General features: G+C 33.7%; 2 protein-coding genes across 11 annotated transcripts in view; one reads left to right on the top strand and one right to left on the bottom strand.

Moving 5' to 3' along the window:
- Fbxl7 (F-box and leucine-rich repeat protein 7) overlaps positions 1-20,255 on the top strand; it is a 249,608-nt gene that overhangs the window by 8,847 nt on the left and 220,506 nt on the right. The window lies entirely within an intron of this gene.
- Positions 1-20,255, bottom strand: part of LOC106622953 (atrial natriuretic peptide receptor 1) — a 51,376-nt gene that overhangs the window by 7,438 nt on the left and 23,683 nt on the right. For both annotated transcript variants that reach the window (XM_070109118.1, XM_070109117.1), the window contains exons 2-6: positions 11,947-12,975; positions 3,628-3,742; positions 1,460-1,604; positions 969-1,395; positions 175-900 (exon numbers count right to left, since the gene is read on the bottom strand). In XM_070109118.1, the coding sequence (XP_069965219.1) occupies positions 175-900; positions 969-1,395; positions 1,460-1,604; positions 3,628-3,742; positions 11,947-12,820 (2,287 nt within the window). In that variant the 5' untranslated portion in view covers positions 12,821-12,975. The remainder of the gene's footprint in view (positions 1-174; positions 901-968; positions 1,396-1,459; positions 1,605-3,627; positions 3,743-11,946; positions 12,976-20,255) is intronic.

The raw sequence follows: 20,255 nt of genomic DNA on the forward strand, positions 1-20,255 counted from the left end.
GATCTAAGTTCTTGCAATATGATATATTTGTGATATTTGTGATATAACAATGCTTTATGATTTTAATAGTCTTCGAACATTTTAAGAATTTTTTATAAAAATCTCTACCATTGCAGGAACCTACTTAGAGTTTTCGATTTAGTAAAATTCAAATCTATGAAGTGATTTACTTACTACTCCAATACGCATGACTATTGCAGTCTTCCACATCATTTTCCACTGCTTCTGGTCGTTCCCGCTTTAGCGTATGCAAACCAAAATCGGTTATTTTTAAAACGAACCTCGAATCCACCACACAATTGGATGACTTCAAATTGCCATGCGAGCGTATAACCGAGTTGTGCAAAAAATGCATGCCGCGCACAATATCATGCATCAACGATAATTTAATCATCCAGTCCAGCTGGAATTGTTCATTCTCCAGTATGTCCTGCAGTGAGCCCTTCGGACAGTATTCGGTGAGTAGGAAACGCTTCGGCGGATCCAAGCACGCGCCATAGAATTTCACCAAATGGTCATGCTGTAGATCCTTCATACTTTTTAGTTCCAACATTAGCGAACGTGTCAAATTAATTTGTCGATTTTCGATAGCCTTAATGGCCACTTCACAACCACGATACATACCGACTGGTATAAAGATTTGACGATCACCGCACAGCGAACGCAAATCATCGGACATTAGTGTCAATTGCGAGCTATGCCGCACAAGTGAGTGGAAAGAGCCGCGTATACCGCGACCTCCCAAATCCGGACAAACTAAATCACTAAGTGAAATCTTCCATGTCATAGAATTTATTTCCGCTTCTGATTTGTAATGTCGATAGCCGAAGAAGAAACCGACGGTCATCAGCACAACTACGACGCCGAGTATGATCGAAAGTATGGCATAACCGGGTAGAGCTGCAGAGACAAAAATGTGAAAAATATTATCGGTAAACTGATCACAATTGTAAATGAAGTAAACTTACAATTATCTGGACATAGTGAGCCATCGTAACCACAAATCGGCGTACTAGGTGGCGGTTCTTTGCGACCCCCGGCCCAATGTATCTCCTTGCCCGGCACAAAGTCTAAGCGGTTGTGGATGAAATCAGCAACAATTTCAAAACTACCCGTATGCGGATTCATATCCAGTAAAGAATATGCTGAGATACGATCGCCGTTGTTATCGATAGTTACATTACCGGTAATACCCTTGAAGCTACGACCCCACATGCGTCGTACCATATCGGTGCCATTTATAGGGCGTGTCAGCACTGTCGGATCCTCTCGGATACTGTCATTGAGGGCTTTGGCATAGAGCAATACACCATCGAAGAAAGATATTACAAAGGATGAGACATCCTCATTTTCCTGGAATGTGTAATTGTATTTCTCCGTAGCGATGGTTTTGATCTAAAAAATAAAAAAGGAATTTTAGTTGCATATGTATTTTTCTGATGGGATTTAGCCAATCTACCTTATTTGAAACAGTAGTGTATGCTTCATCATCCGGCTGTTTTGGCGTTAAAGTCAGTATAGCTGTATATGCCTTTCGGGCGCGTTCATTATTTTCTTTTGTATCATTTTTCTCATACCAAGGCTTCCAAGCGATGTGTGAAGCGCTTTAATGTTAGAGTAGTATGAAAAAGTTTATTTTTAACTATAAAAATTAATCTCGTAATATATATCACTATATTTTTCAGTCAAAATTGTTTTGACAAAAAATATTTGTATGCTCATTAATACTCTTAATATTTGATGACAAATATGTTATTGATTTATAACTATTTCATAACTTTTTTTTTAAGTTTTTAAAATATCGATATAAAAAATTGTGTCCATATACCCATAATCGATTATTTACCGTCATATATCGATATTCCATAAATTCCAAAAAATCTAAGTATAAACATATATATTTTTTTAATCGATATTTTTTATGATATATCGTAAAAGGCTTCGATAATTTTTTTTACGGAAGTTAAACTTTTTTAGTTTTAGTTAATTATTGCCGGACTGAAGCTCGCAACAGAAATTTACTGGTTTAAGGTCAACCTTATTTGATGGCGGGTCTTATGCTCCGACAAACCCCCAAGCTATTAACCAATATTTTTGGCCTTAAGAGGTGAAAGTGATCCAACGAAAGTCATAAAAATATTAAGGTTTCGTTTCTTAGAGGACGAGATTTGAGCTACCTATCAAATTATATCAAGGTTTATTCTAAGGCAGACCACGTAATCAGTAATCAATTATCAACATTTCTGTGAAATGAAAAAATCATTCTATAACAGTAATGCACCTGCTTAGAGTATTTTTATATACAAAGCATGGTTAAATTCAATTAGAATATTCTTGGAAAATAAACTTTGAAAAATGCTTATGCTAATATTCAAGACACGCTTTGAAATCTCTTTTCAATGAAATTCACGGGAATTGTTCAGCTGATCAATACCACTTTTTTGGATTTTCGTCTAACATCATTGTATTTCAATCTACACAGGCACATTTCTTATTTTTACAATTTAATGTTGTTGTTACACGGGGATATTTTTAGACTGCTAGAAAATTTACCGGCATATTTATTGTTGTATATGGCGCTAAAAAGAGTCGAAATTAAGACCATGCTCGATTTATGAGCTTTTTATTGCCAAACATATATTTCATATACATATATATATTTAATGTATTATACATATATAAATTGTAAAGCCATTGATATTTTTACGGTAATAACTGTGAACTCAACTCTAATTGGCAAGAAAGCAAGAACTGTTTGTATTTGTATAGTGAAATTACTTCAGACAAATGAGACTAATGTTGCCAATGATGTAGTTTTTACTGATAATGTATTTCAATGGTCAATAAGGCACCTGAATCCATATAAACATAAATATTATGTTCGTTGAAGAGTGACGAATCGAACAAACTGTACCAGAGATTCAAACAAACTGGCAGCACTTGCGTTGAAACTCAACTCTAATGTGTCTTCTGACACAGGCGCGTTCGTGTTGTGATACGTTCCTTAGAGCAGAAATTTTCTTTCCGCGTGAAAAAAAACTTTCTGGAAATCTTTGGCTTTTGTTTTCTATAACCAAATATAATGGATTATTTTTTTACAATAATTTGTATTTGAGGCATTCAAAATAGTAAAAGTGGTCTAAAATATATAAAACAAAGCTTGATAGAATTGAAGATATCGGTTATACTTAACTAATAAGAGCATAAAGCATGCCAGGTCTTAAGATCACACTTGATATTAATTGCATACATTGCCTTCAGTATCAAAAACGAACCTCCAGTGGAAAAAAATAATACCTCTAGCCAACAGTTAAAGTTAAGGTCAGAGGCTGATACCATCAAAGAGTTCATGAAGGTCTGCAATAAAATGTTCTAGTTGTTGGAACGACATAAACTACCTAGACCTAGTACCGGCGTTGGTTTAAAAACATTTTTGGTTTTTTGGTCCTCCTTGAACCAACTAAAAGTGGTTTATATTTATATTTATATTTTAAATAGGGCAAATCGATTTCAACTCAATTTGTTTTATGCAACTACATAAAGAATAATTTCTAAAATAGTAAGGAATAAATATTTTCTTATAATAAATTTTTTTAGTTATTATTCATTTGAGGTATTTTGACTTACTGCGAGAACATTTCAATATTAATAAACACATATTCGCCACTGTCGATCATATTCAATTCCTCAGCGGTCAGCATAATTCGGCGTATATTCTCGGGTTCCGCACACATAATGACAACTGAAATGAGCAATGACAAGCAAATCGATAAAATTAATATGATTGCTCGTTTCTTTCATTCTAAATATACAATAGTAGTGTACTATTGTGTTTATACACAAGCGACAATCGCCAACAAATTTAATAAAAATCAGCTTGAGAAGAAAGAATTCAAGAAATTATACGAAATACGTGAGATAGCTAAACAGTTATGAATTGCCTAATTTATATGCAAAAAACAGGTGTGTTTTATAAATAACGAGCTGACAAGCTCGTGTCTATTTCAGTATCGTAAACGTGCTTGAGTATTATTGAGTTTATTACTCGGCTTTGAGTTCACTTGCACTAGCGAAGATTAGACTTTTCGTATTCTAATTGAAAATTTATATGTATTTAGTATTTTTATATGAATACAATTTTGGTATTAAATTTTATATGACATTACTTTTACAAATTGCCTTAATTATCGTTTAGCTTATATGGTAATCAAATACTTTTTTCGGAGTTGGTATTTTGAACAACTGTTACTTGATTTATGTTCACTTTAGTTTGCTATTTCATAATGAACAGAGTTACTCCGCAACAATTTTTGCAAATCGTGGAATCGCGCTTCGTCCAATATTCGGTCGATATAATCGTCCAGCATAATGGGTACTTCGAGAAAACGTGAATCGGTTTCGCATCATGTTTACTCTAGTGCATAATGCGCATCCTCACAGAGGCTGTACAGTGCGCACCGAAGACGCAATTGCTGCTGTGGATACCAGAGTATTGAAGAAAAACCGAATATGTCTATTCGCCATCACGCGCAACAATTGGAGCTGTGCCCATCCACTCTATGGAAGATCTTGCGGAAGGATGATGGTTTGGAGGCTGACCAAATTCAACTCATGCAAGAAGCGAAGCCAAATGAGAATCAAGCAAATGGCTCGTTTGGTGAATGGGCCCAAAACGACATGGCCATCGATCTCGATTTTGACCGAATTGTGTTGAACGTTGAAGCTCACTTTTGGTTGAATGAATACGTACGTGAGTGATTATAATTCACAAACCATTGTTGAAACGCCATTACATCCTCAAAATGTCATTGTTTGGTTCCAACAAGACGGCGCTACATGCCATACAGCCAACGAAACAATCAATTTATTGGAAGGAAACTTTGGTGAGCGCATTATCTCGCGTCATGGGCCTGTGGCGCGGTTTTCAAGATCGTGCGATTTAAAACCGCAAGTGGTTGAAAATTAGGCCACTCGGCTGGAATTTTTGAGCCAGCCGCGGCGGTCACTTGCCCGAAATCATTTTTGAAACATAATGCCAAATTCTTATCTTTATAATAAAGCTAAATTATTCGCCACAACATTAAATTAGATGCGTTTTTTTTCTTCTTGAAAACCACAACACCCTTTATAATGGTTAAGTGTGATCAACTTAACGATGAAGTTAAAAGGTTCGTATTAAATCCTATAAAACGGAAATAAATAGGGAATTCCGTTTAATAAAAACTAAAGTACCAAACCGTTTGTAAGAGGAAAGCTCCTAAGACTCAATATAAATTCCATATTTGATGTACGAGGGCAGTAGGGGGCAGCAGTTCGACAACTAATTCAGTGCGTTGTCATGGTGGAAGAGCACTTATTTTTCCGTCAAATGGTTTTTTTGCATAATTCACATATGAGAGCAGTGTAACTCTAGGTAGTCGTTGTAGAGCACACTTTGTGAATTTCAGAGAGCGGTGCTCTTCCTCTTCTTCTTTGTTTGGTCACGGGTGTCTACAGTGGATCCATGCTTCGTCAAAATTCACGGCATGATACAGAAACTTCTTCGGATTGCGCTTAAACAGCGTCTTAAATGCTCGTTTCGATCGTTATCGATTCATAAACACTCATCGACGGCCACGTTGAAATTAATCAAGCTTATTTTTAATGGTCAGTATTGAAGGAGACGCAACTTTCAGCTTTACGAAATTAAAAAAAGAAAAAAAAAACGTTAGCTTCGGTTGCACTAAAGCTATAACACCCTTCACATATGCAAATGTTACCACACAAATGATCCAACTTGATCGATATCTCAAAAACTGAGCCACTAAGTGAATAATCAATTTTACACACGAATTCTCGTTTTATTCAATATTTCGAGATCATCACCATGTAATAACCACAATGAAATGCATTTCCGTTGCGCATGTGTTAATTGCGCTTACTTCACACATTTATTGTTAATTTATTTGCATCTTTGCCTTTGTGCTGTGAATGCAAACATTGGCATTTTGTGAGATATCCCGCCAACGACCGTGTGTCTAACACAGCGACCGTAGCGCCATAAAGTCTAGATGTGGTCAATAAAACTACAACGTCACGTTTTAATGGTGTGCGTGTTTGCCCTCACGATTATCACTTTGGTAAACATAAATACGTATGTATGTATGTATTACATGTATACGAGTATAATATTTGTATTTGCACATATATGTACATATGTATATATGTTTGTTAGTTTTCGGACATCCTGCGAGTAAAACTATAATTTTCTACAAATATTGAAAAAAAAGTAAAATATATAATTTTAAGTACATGCCGAAATATCTATATATGCGCCTATATGAATGTTTGTGTAGGTGTGCTCTCATCATCACTCAATACCAAGCGCCTGCGTCAACAGCAAATTGGAAACAAGCGCCTCAGCTCAGCTGAAATACACGTGTATATACATACATATACATACCCTATCGTGCATGTTTGTACATATGTACGTTTATGCGCTGACATCCAAATACCCACAACGTTGCGAATAATTTATATGAGCGGAAGTGGTAATGCTAAATGCAATAATACTCAAACGAATGGCAGTGAGCGCAATAAAAATAATTAAATATACAATTTAATAAAAAATAATAGACTTGAAATTGTCAATAATTCAATTTGCCACAAAACCAACAACAACACTGATTTACAAATGTCCCTGTCTGCTCATTGTAGGCGCTGGCGTCTGTCTGTCTTACGTGACAGCTTCATTTGGTTGCCGGCATACATTTCTATGTGCATGTATGTTAATTGCGCTAACGGCATCTTCGTATGATATGTACAGCGTCTACCAATAGGGATGACGTGATTTTGACAGCTCGTGGCGGCCATGTTTGTTTACGGATTTGTGTCAAATTTTGTCTGTGTGTTCAGTAAGGTTTGCCATTTCATCATATCACATTGCACTTTGGTACAACGCTTGAAAATTCTCCAAGATTATTTCGCAAATTTACGTTCTCCGGTGGCTACTGTAAGCGCTTTTCGTGCATGGTTTTTTCAGATAAGGCCAATTTCTGGCTTAATGGCTTTGTCCTCGTGTGGTTCAGCAAACACAATTGCATCTCCAAAACTTCGGGCCTTATTAAATACTTTCGAAATGAGGCAGGAAATGCGGTTATCAGTAATAGCGAGCATTATAACACGATGTTGATCGACTTGTTTTCCCAGCATTCGATAAAATCGGCGCTAACGATCTATATTTCCAACCAGACGGTCGGCTGCCTCATGTTTCACGTCTAAACATAGATACGACGCGTGTAACGTTGGGCAACTCGTTAATTTCGAGCAATGGCCCAGTCAAATAGCCGTCAAAGATCATGCGATTTAACGCCTTTAGATTATTTTCCTTGGGGTATGTTAAATCACAGGTTTAACTCAATCAACCTTTAAATGCTGCATTGGGTCATCGAAAATATGCAAACGGCGTAGTTGTGGCCATTTTGCCGACATTTTGTTCAAATCATAAATGGCATAAAATTAATTAATTAATTATTTCATTTTAACACCATGCCGTTCATTTTGGTAGACCCTGTATATTTATAAAAATTAACAAAATCAACTAAACTGCATACACAAGTACATATGTATATACCCACTTACGTGTGTGACATGCAACAGTAGTAACTAATTGAGGTGTATTCAAAAACTAAGGGTAATTTTCGTTTTTTGAAAAAAAATTTTATTCTAAATTAATGCTGTTGCCTTCAAAATAGTACCCATTCGATATTATACACTTATGCAAACTCGAATTTTGTGCTTGTAAAACAAACGGTAAAAATCACATATCTGACTAATATGAATGCTGGGGCATTGTTACAGTATTATTTGTGGCAAAGAATTAACAACCAAATTCTTTGACCCATTTCTTTGAATACAGCTGAATATTGTATCGTTCTCTGCGCCATGCAGATCAATATAATTCAATTGACAATTAGAATCTTCAAACCCGCGAAATTTTGAAATTCCCGTTATTTTCTGAACACACTTCGTACATCCTGTGAACTTAGTCTCTCAGTACTTACTATGTAACGGTCTCTAATTCAATATTCCGAAGAGCTTCTTTGATACTTAACTTGAGGGCTTGAATCATTAGCAGTTATTGACATATTGATAATAAACGCCATAAAATCGTAACTCCGAGAAGATTAATCGACATTAATATAGAGGGGGTTTTTTTTAGACATGTGATTTTCAAGATGGCGGTCCGCAACAATTTCATACAAAAATTGTCCAATAATGCTACTGCCTACAAAATTGCACTAAATGTTAATGAAGCAGAAGTCCAGTTACTGCGTCTAGTCTTGTCTTGTAAGTAAATTTTACGATAAGAACAAAATTCGACATTGAATCGAGGTTCCAGGAAATCAATTCCAGCGATCCTAAATATCTTTTAAAAGGCTTAGGAGATTTCATAATATTGGAGTTAAATTTGCACGATGACCTATAAAAATACCTATAAAGACTCAGTTACATAATCGCTAAGGCGCTAATATCGACTTTGATTGTCGAAGGTGCGATTGTTAGTAATTCATGTTCATGTAATTTGAATGTATTGTACCAATTATCTCTTGCTAATTGATTTGAATTCACACAACAAATTAGTAACATAAACAAATTACATAATTATGGGTACAATTACAAAAGGTTTGCTTGAACCAACAAGTCTTAAGTAAATTTAATGATGCTTAATAAAAAATTAAAAAAGTTTTCCATACAAAAATTTGATTTTGGTCGTTCAGGTTGTATGACCGCAAAATGATATATTGGTCCGTTTAAAAAAATTGCTTCAGATATTGTGGCGTTACCTTGGTCAATAACCGCTTTTAAATTTTGTGAAGTTATCTCGTTAACTAAAAAAGTTTTTCATACAAGAAGATTATTTTGATCCTTCAATTTGCATAGCAGCTATATGCTATAGTAGCCCGTAATCCGCGGTTCCGCCAAATGAGCAGCTTCTTTGTGAGAAAACAACGTGTTCTAAAAATTCATATCAATATCTCAAAAACCTAGGGACTAGTTCACGATATAGTATGTATATACGATCATAGCTAAATCGACTCAGCTCGTCACGCTGATCATTTATATACATATATACTTTGTTGGATCGTCGACGTTTCCTTCTGGCTGTTACTAACTTCGTGACAAGCTTAATATACCCTGTTCAGGGTATAAAAAGCCTGTAGGAATAAGTGTTCTTCACAGCAATAATTATTTGTCAATATGTATCAGTATATGTTTTTATAAGAAAGTATTGTTACAGCGACATATATAATATTAGTTCTTAGAAATTAATTTATGGGGTATGAAAATAATAGTGGAAATTAATGCTTTTTATTGAACAACAAACAGGTACTAACACTGCACCTTTTGACCTACTGGCGCTCTTGACTTATGCATACATACATAGGTATGTATTTGCACCTAAATACAATACATAGCTTCGTGCACAAAATCGCATGTATTATTAAAAAAATAAATGATTACATGTGAATAACGCTTTAAACACAAACATATAATTTTATGGCCGATTTAATGCCGATATGTCTGGGCAACCTGTGCAATCAAAGTCATCGTTCATCAACCTTTCGACGGCTGCTATTATAAGTACTCGTACAATTAAATTGTGTTTATATAAGTAAATACATACACATATATTTAGAAAGACAAAACAAGTGTTTTAAGTAATATTCATAAACTCGTTCCAGTATTATTTGCAATTGTTGGTTAGAGTAGCCGCTTGTGCTTGGGTGTGTGGGATGCCAAATGATTGGGGGGTACCTAATTGCTGGATTAAATTATATATCAGAAAAATTTCGTCACTTGTATTTATTGAGAAACCTGCAAGGTATTAATGTTGTACAAACAGTTGCCATAAATGTGTGTATGTATATAAAAACTTGACAATATTTGCTATTAAGCGTGGCTTAAACCTATCAGCACTGCATATAAAGGTTCCCCATGAATATTAGGTATGTATGAATATGTATATTATTGAGAATGGAAATTCTTAATGAGTGGAAAATTGCAAAAAAAGTATAGCTTACTATTTGTAAACTTAATAATTACACAAGTAAACTCATAAATTGGGTGGGGTCAAAAATTATTAACTCCAAAGTTTTGAAAGAAACTCCAAAGTTACGCAAAACAAGAAAAAAACGTTAACTTCGACTGTACCAAAGCTATAATACCCACAGGTGCATTTTTTTTATAGCTTAAAATAGTATAAAGAAATATTTATTTTGATTTTGATCGTACACTTTGAATGGCAGCTATGTGCTATAGTGGTCCGATCTGTACAGTTTTTTCGCGATTTGAAGCAATGCCTTAAATAATAATTTATGCCAAATTAAAAAGTTTTCTATACAAGGACTTTGGTTTGATCGGTCAGTTTGTATGGCAGCTGTAGTGTTTCGATAACGGCGAATCCGACAAAAAAACAGCTTCTTGTGTTGAAAAAGACGTGTGCAAAATTTGAAATCGATATCTAAAAAGTGATGGACTATGGATCGCGTATATAGAGACGCACAGTCGGATGGACATGGCTAAATCGACTCAACTCGTTTGGTCAGTCCTGATTAGGAATTTCTCTTAAGTATCATATGGTACTTACGTACTGTTTGTTAAAAATATCCTTTTAACATATAAAGATGTAACCTTTTTTTTAATAAAGTAAACAAAATTCAGCGTTCGCGATTTTGCTTACATTTTAAAGCGAATAAATTCGTAACGATGCTGAAATGTCGTGACAGAAAACAAATAGTGAAGGACAACGATCGACACACTAAATGTTATTGAATATTTGATTATTCACGTAGCCTTATTGTGAGAATAACATAAACGTTTTTGAAGTGGTAATAAGAAATGAAGCACAAAGTGGTGTGATACATAAGCAAGGGTGGTACTTAAACGAGTGATACTTAAAATATTTGTACTTAATCTGGATTGACTGTATATACTTTTTATCGTCTCCGACGTTTCTTTTTGGGTGTTACAAATTTTGTGGGAAACTTAATATACCCTGTTCAGCATTAACATTTGCGGCTCATTGGATCTGCCTTATATAGAATAATACTAAATAAAAAGTACACACAATATAAATGGATGGGAAGTAGGGTAAGATTTTTGTATAAACATAGTGCGCTTGGTATTACCATACATGGGTAATATTGAGTTATAGATAATTTGTATTTAAAAGTTAATGGTGAGCTGGATCTGTCATAAGAGGTCTCGCTGATTGTCCCCAAGAAAGTGAATTAGGAAAAGTCTAGCGCGATCATAAGAGTTTTGGCGTTACCGCTGCGTTAATTATCGACTGATATGACCTATTCAAAGCATTATATGTATTTATATCACCTGTGACCATAATGAGTTCATAACTAACCTCCTTTAAAAAGTTCTATTCTCCATTCCAAATATAGGGAAGACTTAGATTTTATAAGTCTGTACCTATAGTATAGAATTTTAATAAGTATAACAATGTCAACAGATTATCAGGTTTTCCTCACACGTTCTTCTAAGCTTACTTGCTATAAATCTGGTTATATTTAAGTTACTTAAATCTTACTATCAGGATTTATCTAGAAAATATTGTGGTCCAACATTTTTTTTTGTTTCATAATTAATATTAATATCTTTCTATATTCCGATTGAAACTGAAAATTCGAAAGAAGCACCTAGGATATTATTATTATATTATATTAAAAGCTGTTTACAATTGCTGACGAGTTATTTGCTTAAATGATCACTTTTTTTCTGAAATAAAGGTATTGTACGACATTTAAAAATCATGGTTTACTAAAAAAATTAGACGTCAGTCAGTAGATCCAGAAATTGTGTAATGTAACTAAATTATATTTTAGGAAATGCATACATTCATTGCCATTATTGGTATGCGATATAAAATTAAAATCCAAACTGTGTACTTACTTCGCACCTCCTTGGATAGTTTCTTCATCATATTCGTAATCTTTGTACCATTCCATGTATTCCTATCGAATCCCTGCTGCATAACCGAACGTGCACCTAGCTTATCATGTATCACATACGAGCAGAAGAAACAAACCGAATAACCCTTATCATCAATATTATCCGATTCATATATCAATGCTGTACGTGTCCAATTGAATTCGTTGATGATCGCGAACACTGCATTGCCCAAATTGTTACCTTGTGTACCATGTAAACGCGTCAAGGTGGGAAAATTACCAGCCTTCTTACCAAATGCCGAAGCACTGCCGCCCGTCGTTACAACGGGTATACTATAAGCGCCAGCATAGCGTGAGATTGGCGCCAAAACATATTCACACGGCAGGCCGAAGATGGCATTCAAATTTGGCTGTTGCAATAGCACTTCATAAAATCCGATTGGTCCATAGATTGAAGAGCAAAAGGAGTCACGTGCTATGAGCGTAAGATCAATGTAGGCTTCGTGAAAACCATATCTCTGCACCGCATCAATACCGAGCTCGAGTGCGGGCAACATTTTCGCCATGAAGCAATCATTATTTGTATCCGGTTCGGTGGTTGGCAGCATAGCCAACAGTATAATGTGATATTCGGCATAACTGGGTGTATCATTTCGTCGTGGCGCTATAAAAGTTTGTACCGATTCACTCTTCACACCCTTTCGTACGAAGGGAAATGTTTGACTGGGTATGCGGGTGGGTATTAACACGGATTCGGTTTGGTTGTTGTTGGTGGTGGTGTTGGCTACTGCCACAGCGCCGACAATCAAAAATAATAACGTTTGGGTGACTAGGGAGCACAGATGTCGCTGCATAATACTGCCATCAATTCCCATAGTGCTGTGGTATCGCTTGCGTGGATTAAAGCATTTTACCGCTATTAAGCGGATATTGCGGCGGTTTCTTTTATATTGATATTCACCGTTAATTGTTAGAGAAGTCTATCTTTTCACTAAATAAATTATGTTTATACTACTAAGTCATTTTCGCACTGTTGGATTTAGGCAATTTTAGTTGTATGTAAAATATTATAACCTTAATTTTGGTTCAAAGTGGCTTTTAAAGGTTAACACATTTAACATAATTGATGACATATTGTTTATAAAAGTTTATTTATATTTTTAATGCATTATTTTAGCAATTTCTTCTTCTATTTTTTTATCAATTTATTTTTCGATCAATTATTATTTTTTATATACTTTTTATTTCACTACTTAAATTAAGTTTAGTTTTTAATCCCTTTTCATATTTTTATTATCAGTTAGTGTTGTTGCTGTACACACATATATCTGCATTTAAAAATTATAGCAAAATGATTATAATTTCGCATTTTTCCAATATCTTTTTTGCATTCATTCAATTATTGATTTATGTACATATGTAAATTATTTGCTTGTTTAAAGGTCGTTTATTCATAGCCATACACATAAATTAACAAATTTAATGTGTCTATCAGTAGTTTTATGCATATTTTTTCAAGTTTTATACTTTGTTATATTTTTGCACATTTTTTGTTTTATCGGAAAAAAGTATATCGCGATTATCATATTTGTTTTAAATATTTTCATTTCGCATAAATCGTTTGAGTTTATCGAGGGAGTGCTAGATATGCATATATCACATTTATTATCTGGTACCTGTGACTTTAATGGCTTATCAATAAAATAATTATACCCTGATTGAAAAGCTTTCTCGTTTCGGGAAATAATTAAGTTTTTTATTTCTTATCAGTTGGCTAAGTTTCTTACGTATTTTTGCAGTAATAATTCTTATATACCACAACATTTGTACCGAAACTGCATGTTTTTAAAGTAAATTATTTGTATATGGTAAATGTGGCAACTTCGTTTCCAAACACACTTATACTCAAGCCATTGACAACATTTAAAGCTTTAGTTTCTATAATCCAGTCCCAACTTTTAAATTATTATTAAAAAAAAAAGTGGCAACATGTGAATTCTATTTTAACGGTACTTTCTTGAACATTCCAAGTTTAATACCCAATTCTTTTATTTTCGCCATAAATGTTATAAGTTTGGAAACTCTCCTACTACTAATAATCAAAATCAAACACTTGAAAAGTGAAGATCATGCCAGAACTACTGTTTCTTAACTTCTTTTCGAAACTGGTATTGCTCCCATAATCAGAGCCGTGTAAATAAACCTAAGAATATACTATATTCCCAATCAATTTCGTATATGATGATTCGTGTAGAATTCTCTGATTCGAATATTTAATAAGTAAAGAAATTCTAAGTCGGGTGTAACCGAAAATTGTATACTCTTGCAAAAATTTAAGCCGAGAAAATACTTTCATACTTTCTTAATTTTGCAATATCTTAGCATACATATTGACCGATATATACGGTATAAAACCAACCGAAATTTTAAAATTCTTATATAATTCTTATCAATTTTCTTATATAAGGTATATAGGGACTAGGGAATATTTTGACTCGTTTTTTATCCAGTTTTGGTATTACGACAGAAATAGATGCTCTTTGAATTTCATTATGAAACCTCACAGATTGACTAACACAAGTATATAAGGTATAAAATTACGCAGATGTTTGATAATCTGTATATAAAGTATATGAGTACTAAGGGAAGTATTACCCTGATTTCATTCGTTTTAGGCAAGAGAATACACTGTTAGTAGAAATATATTCTTTCCGAGTTTCATTAAGATTTCTTACATATTGACAGATAGATGCGGTGTGAAGTCAACCCGTAGTTCGAAAATGGGCACAAGTATTGGCACGGGGGGTATTGGTTATCACAAAAATATTCTTCCATATTTTGTGTGTGGGTCCTTGAATGTTTTATTCTGATAACTTTTGATGTTTGATTTGTAAAGCGAAAGAATCAAATGAAATATAAAAGTTTATTTGCACTTTTAGTAGGTTTCAACATAACTCCATATCTACCATATCATACAAACAACCGTTAGGTGAACAAAACTATTATAGTATAAAAAAAAAATAAAAACAATGGAGTAAATAACTCGAACTGAAAGTTATTCATAAAGTGACTGGAATATGCACCTTTTCACTTAAAAATATATCTAGTATAGTATATATCATATAAGTATATACATACATTTAAATTATATTTAATACCAATATTACGAGTTTATCGCTTGCCTAACCTTTTATGTGTGGAATGCAAATGCAAAATGTATAAAAGAATGAAGAAGAAATTTGTTGATTAACAAAACCCTTCTCTGCATTCTGTTTGGCCTTCAACTTTGTCGGAGTCGATAAAAAAAAGTACATAGCACGCTTGTGTAGATGGGTTTACATTGTTTTTGGGCAAGTGATTTATAAGGAGATCTAAAGTCTTAATAGCCTTTTTGTCAAATGGCTGGCCACTTAGTCGAAACATGCTGTAGCTACATACCCTGTAGGGAAGTGCTCTCCGTTGAATTAAAATATAACTTTAATGCATAGTTTGTTTTGTTTTGTTCAAAGAAAATCTTATAACAACCAGTTGGAGTAGATAAAACAGTTGAGAGAAGACAGCGACAAATTTATAGTGACAGACATCTTATTGCTGAATAATAGGCTTAGAGATGAGTTAAGAAGATTATGGCAAATTTATGTTTGAGGGTCGAAAGAATCCGAAGTAAAAGGAGCTTACTATGTCGTAGCAGTAAAAAAATATAAGGCGACTATAATAAGTTTCGGCAATTCCATCAATATCCATTGTTAAATTTCCGGATCGCTCTAAGAAACATTTAGTTATGCAGTCATTATTAAATTTTCGGATCACTCTAAGAAACATTTAGTTATGCAGTCTAGATTCGACCTCGATGAAACAAATATTTTATTTAAAATTAAAAGCGAAACCTTCAGATGAGATGTGCAACTCTGTAAATGAGGTTATGTTAGTCGTTCCAATTTGGTGCAGTAGGAGTCATTATATAAATTTTACCAAATATATTACAAATTTTCAAGTTTTATTACTGTATAAAGTAATTTATAGCAAACAAGACCTCATTGAACAACCTCTTCAATATTTGAAAACTTGTTCGAAATAATTTTAAAAATCAACGAGCAGCAGTTCGATTTCTTATATGGTATGTAAGGAAAAGATATTCCATATATATACTTCTGAGCTTCTATTTACATACACACAACTACAAGTTATAAAAAGTTTTTTTTTTTGTGTATTTACCACAACGATGTACACTTGCCAGCCGTCGGTGGTACTTGGAATTTTTTCTCTTTCACTTTAGGATGCCAAATTTTGGCAACTTTACTGAAACTTGTTTGGGGCTCTTCTGATTTTGTTAGACTTCCTTTTATACAGCTGTACGCATATAGTATGTATGTATATGTATATGAAAACAAATGCCTAAAAATAGAACTTTGCACTCAAATATTCAATAATTTCGTTATTTATTTTCTTATTTAAAACTTTTCGCTTGTCTCGTCTAATTTTATTTGTAAATAAAAAATTGAAAGTGTTCTTCACACGATCATGGGTATGTGTATATCAGTATGTTTGTATGCTAAAAACAATAACAGTAATTATCACTTTGCTATTTATTTCAAGAATTTGCGCCTTAAATAAATTTGTATATTAAAATATTTTGTAAGTCTATATGTACAATATAACGCTAAATTGAAATTTATTTATTTTTTTCAGAAATATTTATATGCAAAAAGAATTTATTTCAAAATAAGAAAAAACGTTAACGTCTTGGACAATAACCCATGCCATTTCATGACGACTTCTCGTCAAAAGCAAAAGTTTTCATACAAGCAGCTGATTCTGATCGTCCATTTGTGAGTTAGTTATATGCTATAATTGTCCGATATCAGCGATTCCGACAAATAAGCAGATTCTTGGGAAGAAAATGAAGTTTAAGATCGATATCTCAAAAACTAAGAGACTAGTTCGTGTATATGTAAACAGATGGAGATGTCTAAACCAGCTCAACTTATCCCGCTGATCATATATATGTATGTACACATGTGCATATACATTTATAGAGTCTCTGATGTTTCCTTCTGGGTGTTACAAACTTCGTGGCAAAATTAATATACGCTGTTCAGGGTATAAATAAAAAGCAGTAACAGAAAAACTCGCTAGTTGGCGCTGTTTGAAAAATATCTGAAAGAAATCTGACTGAATTGTGAATATGAATATTTTTTAATAAGTATTCAGTTTAGCAAATAGAAGTACTCGCCTTATTTCGTTGCGAATTACATATACTTAAAGGAAAAATTATTTTTATTTTTTTTATTTACTCAAGTATTCTTAAGTTCAGATGCTCCACGCTAATAAAATTTTCTGTGCTGAGCTCTTTTAAGTTAATCATCAATTTGTTATCAACCAACCTTAACGCAGCTGCGCTTAGTTTAGATTGCGCTTTATTATTAAATACTTATATTATTTCATTCTCGCTGATATATTATGAAAATACGTAATTCTTTCCCACAAAAGTGGAGCGCAGTTGTGCATGGTATTTAGTTGCTAGAAATTACATGTAACATTTAGATTTCTCGCAGCCAAAAAATGACAGAAAAAATGTTTGCTAGCGGCTTGTTTTTGAATTCATAACGACATAGGCGTAAGTGTCGATATTTTACTGATTTACATCTATTAAAAGTCGAAAAAATGTCATATATTCGACTCTTCATTTCGAATCTAATATCACATAGTTTTATAATTTTTTGCAATTATATTCCCACAAATATGAATTAATTTTTTCCAAATCGGTCTATAAATACGATTTTTCGTATAGCGGGCTTGCGATTCACAAGAATACTATTAACGTTTCCATAACGCCGTCTTTCATTTCAGTGAAATGGGCTTAGTGCTTTCGTTGTCATTTAGGTGCACGCATGCAAATTATTACTTTCTGATAATGTCAGTTTAATTTCTGATAAAAACAATTTGTCATACAAATTTCTTTGCAAATAATGTGCAGAGCAAATCTTGATTGATAGATCCTGAAGCGCTTGTGGGCTTACACGAATGCACATATGTATAAGATGTGATATTAAAAACAACACGAGCGCATACACTCATAGTCATATATGTATATAAATCATATAAATTAAAATGTTATGTAGGGAAATGTCATTGCGACAATGAATCGGCCAGACAATATCGAATGTCAAAAGTCTACGCTTAATTATATGTAACTGAGTTAAGTGTAATTTCCGCGTTACGGTTGTGGCAGAGCAAACCGGCAGCTAACACTGAGTGCCGAGTCCATTCAATTCTTCGAGTTTATTTACTTAATTCATAAATATTTATTCATTTCTTACGTATTATTCTGAAGAATTTTTTTTCTGGCGTTTTATTTGACTTTCGGATATATTATACAAACACTACATGCATATTGGAAATATATATGGTACATACATATACTTGTATGTACGTATTTGTATGTATTTACTTTTGCAGACTTTTTCGATTGCAATTATAAGTCGAGGCGAGTCGAGAATTGTCGACCCATTTACTGATAAGCGTTTTACAATATCTATGTCTATGAAAGCGGATATACTCAAATAAGCAACTATCAGTTGGGGAATCTATTTGATAGGTATTTAAATTATATTTAAGTTAGGTAATTAATTACGAGTGAAAAGTTCATTGAACAACGAAATCGTTTGAAAATTTGTGGTGTGGAATGATGGCTACGGAATCATTGAAAATATTACAGAAGTGTCTTGGGGAGTGTTCTTTATCACGAACGCAATTATTTGAGTGGCACAAAGTATTCAGTGAAGATCATGAAATCATCGAAAACTTGCTTCCTGCGAGTTGTTCTTCCAATGTGGTTCTGTTAATGACTAGACATCGAAAAAGTTTAAGAGGAAAATCGAAGTGTTGGTATTAGAGAGATAGCAGATGTTCTTAATATCTCTTATGGATCGACTCAACACATTTTGGTTAATGTTTTTGGTATGAAGCGTGCAAAAACGTTTGCAAAAACGACGTCGAGCAGATTGCAACTTCTGAGACAACGTAGCTGAGGACTATACATTCATCAAAAACATCATTACTGATGATGAGACGTGGGTTTATGAATATGACGTCATAACTGTCCAAAAATCTAGGAAATGAGCCGAAACCGAAAAAATCGCGTCAAAGTCGGTGAAAAATCAAGATGCTGCTCAACGTTTTCTTTGATACTGTGTTGTGGTTCACCATGAACTCGTTCTCCAGGGTCAAATGGTTAATAAGGAATAATACATCGCTGTTTTGAGGCGTCTTCATGAAGCAACTGGACTTTTGGATTTATGGATTTTTCACAACGGTAATACGCGATCACATTCTAGTATGATTGTGGCTGACTTTCTGGGTAAATACGCAACGAAAGTCATTGCTTAGCCATCGTATTCGCTAGATTTGACTGCCTGTGATTTTGTTCTGTTTTCGAAACTGAAAAATCCGCATCGGGGGAATGCGCTATGAGTCCATTAAAAGCTATTCGCTGATAGCACTGAAGACCGCCTAGGTTTATAACAAGCATAGTGGAAATATAATCAGCTCAAAAGGAGCTTATCTTGAAGGTGGTAATAAAGATTTGTATTAAAATACGTGAAAATATTATATTTTTGTGCATGCAAATTTACTTTGAAAACTCGAGATCAGTGCGACAACATAGATTTTAATCGCAAATCATTTTCAGCGTTGAATACAAATTCTAATACACGATGTTCCTTCCAACTAACAGCGTTTTTTCTCCATTCTTATTCACTTTATTTATTATCTTCTCCTCTCTCCTAAAAAATTAATTGCTTAATCTGGTTTTCATACAAAAAGCTTTATTGGTCCTCTCTTCCGTAGAATGAATGACCTTTTGAGGACTGAGCCATATCGAGATATAGCTTTGTTCATTTGATTTTTGTTCTGTTATATAATTCAGTTTCGGCGACACTGATCAAGCCAATGATCTTTGCATTTAAACCAGCCTTCAGTCACCAGTTGGAAACCAACATTAGATGTGTCATTGTCAATGCTAGGTTGGCAATAATGGTGCAAAGTTGGACCGAGCATTTAATAATGATTTTTGGGTTAAATTAAGAATTCGACCAATTTTTTTTTATATGGGGAATAATTTAATCTCAAAATCTCAAAAGAAATAAATTAATTTTATAATAATACTTTTTTTTTGTCCTGAGGTAGATATCGATATATGTTTTTCTTGCAATATACGCTTTTGAATCCTATGATTTTTAGGGCGAAGCCTACAGTCTGTTTTGTTCAATAACCCGAAATGTGTAGATCAACTGTTAATGATCATAAAAT

This window comes from Bactrocera oleae, chromosome 2, assembly GCF_042242935.1.
Source record: "Bactrocera oleae isolate idBacOlea1 chromosome 2, idBacOlea1, whole genome shotgun sequence".
Taxonomy (NCBI): Eukaryota; Metazoa; Arthropoda; class Insecta; order Diptera; family Tephritidae; genus Bactrocera; species Bactrocera oleae.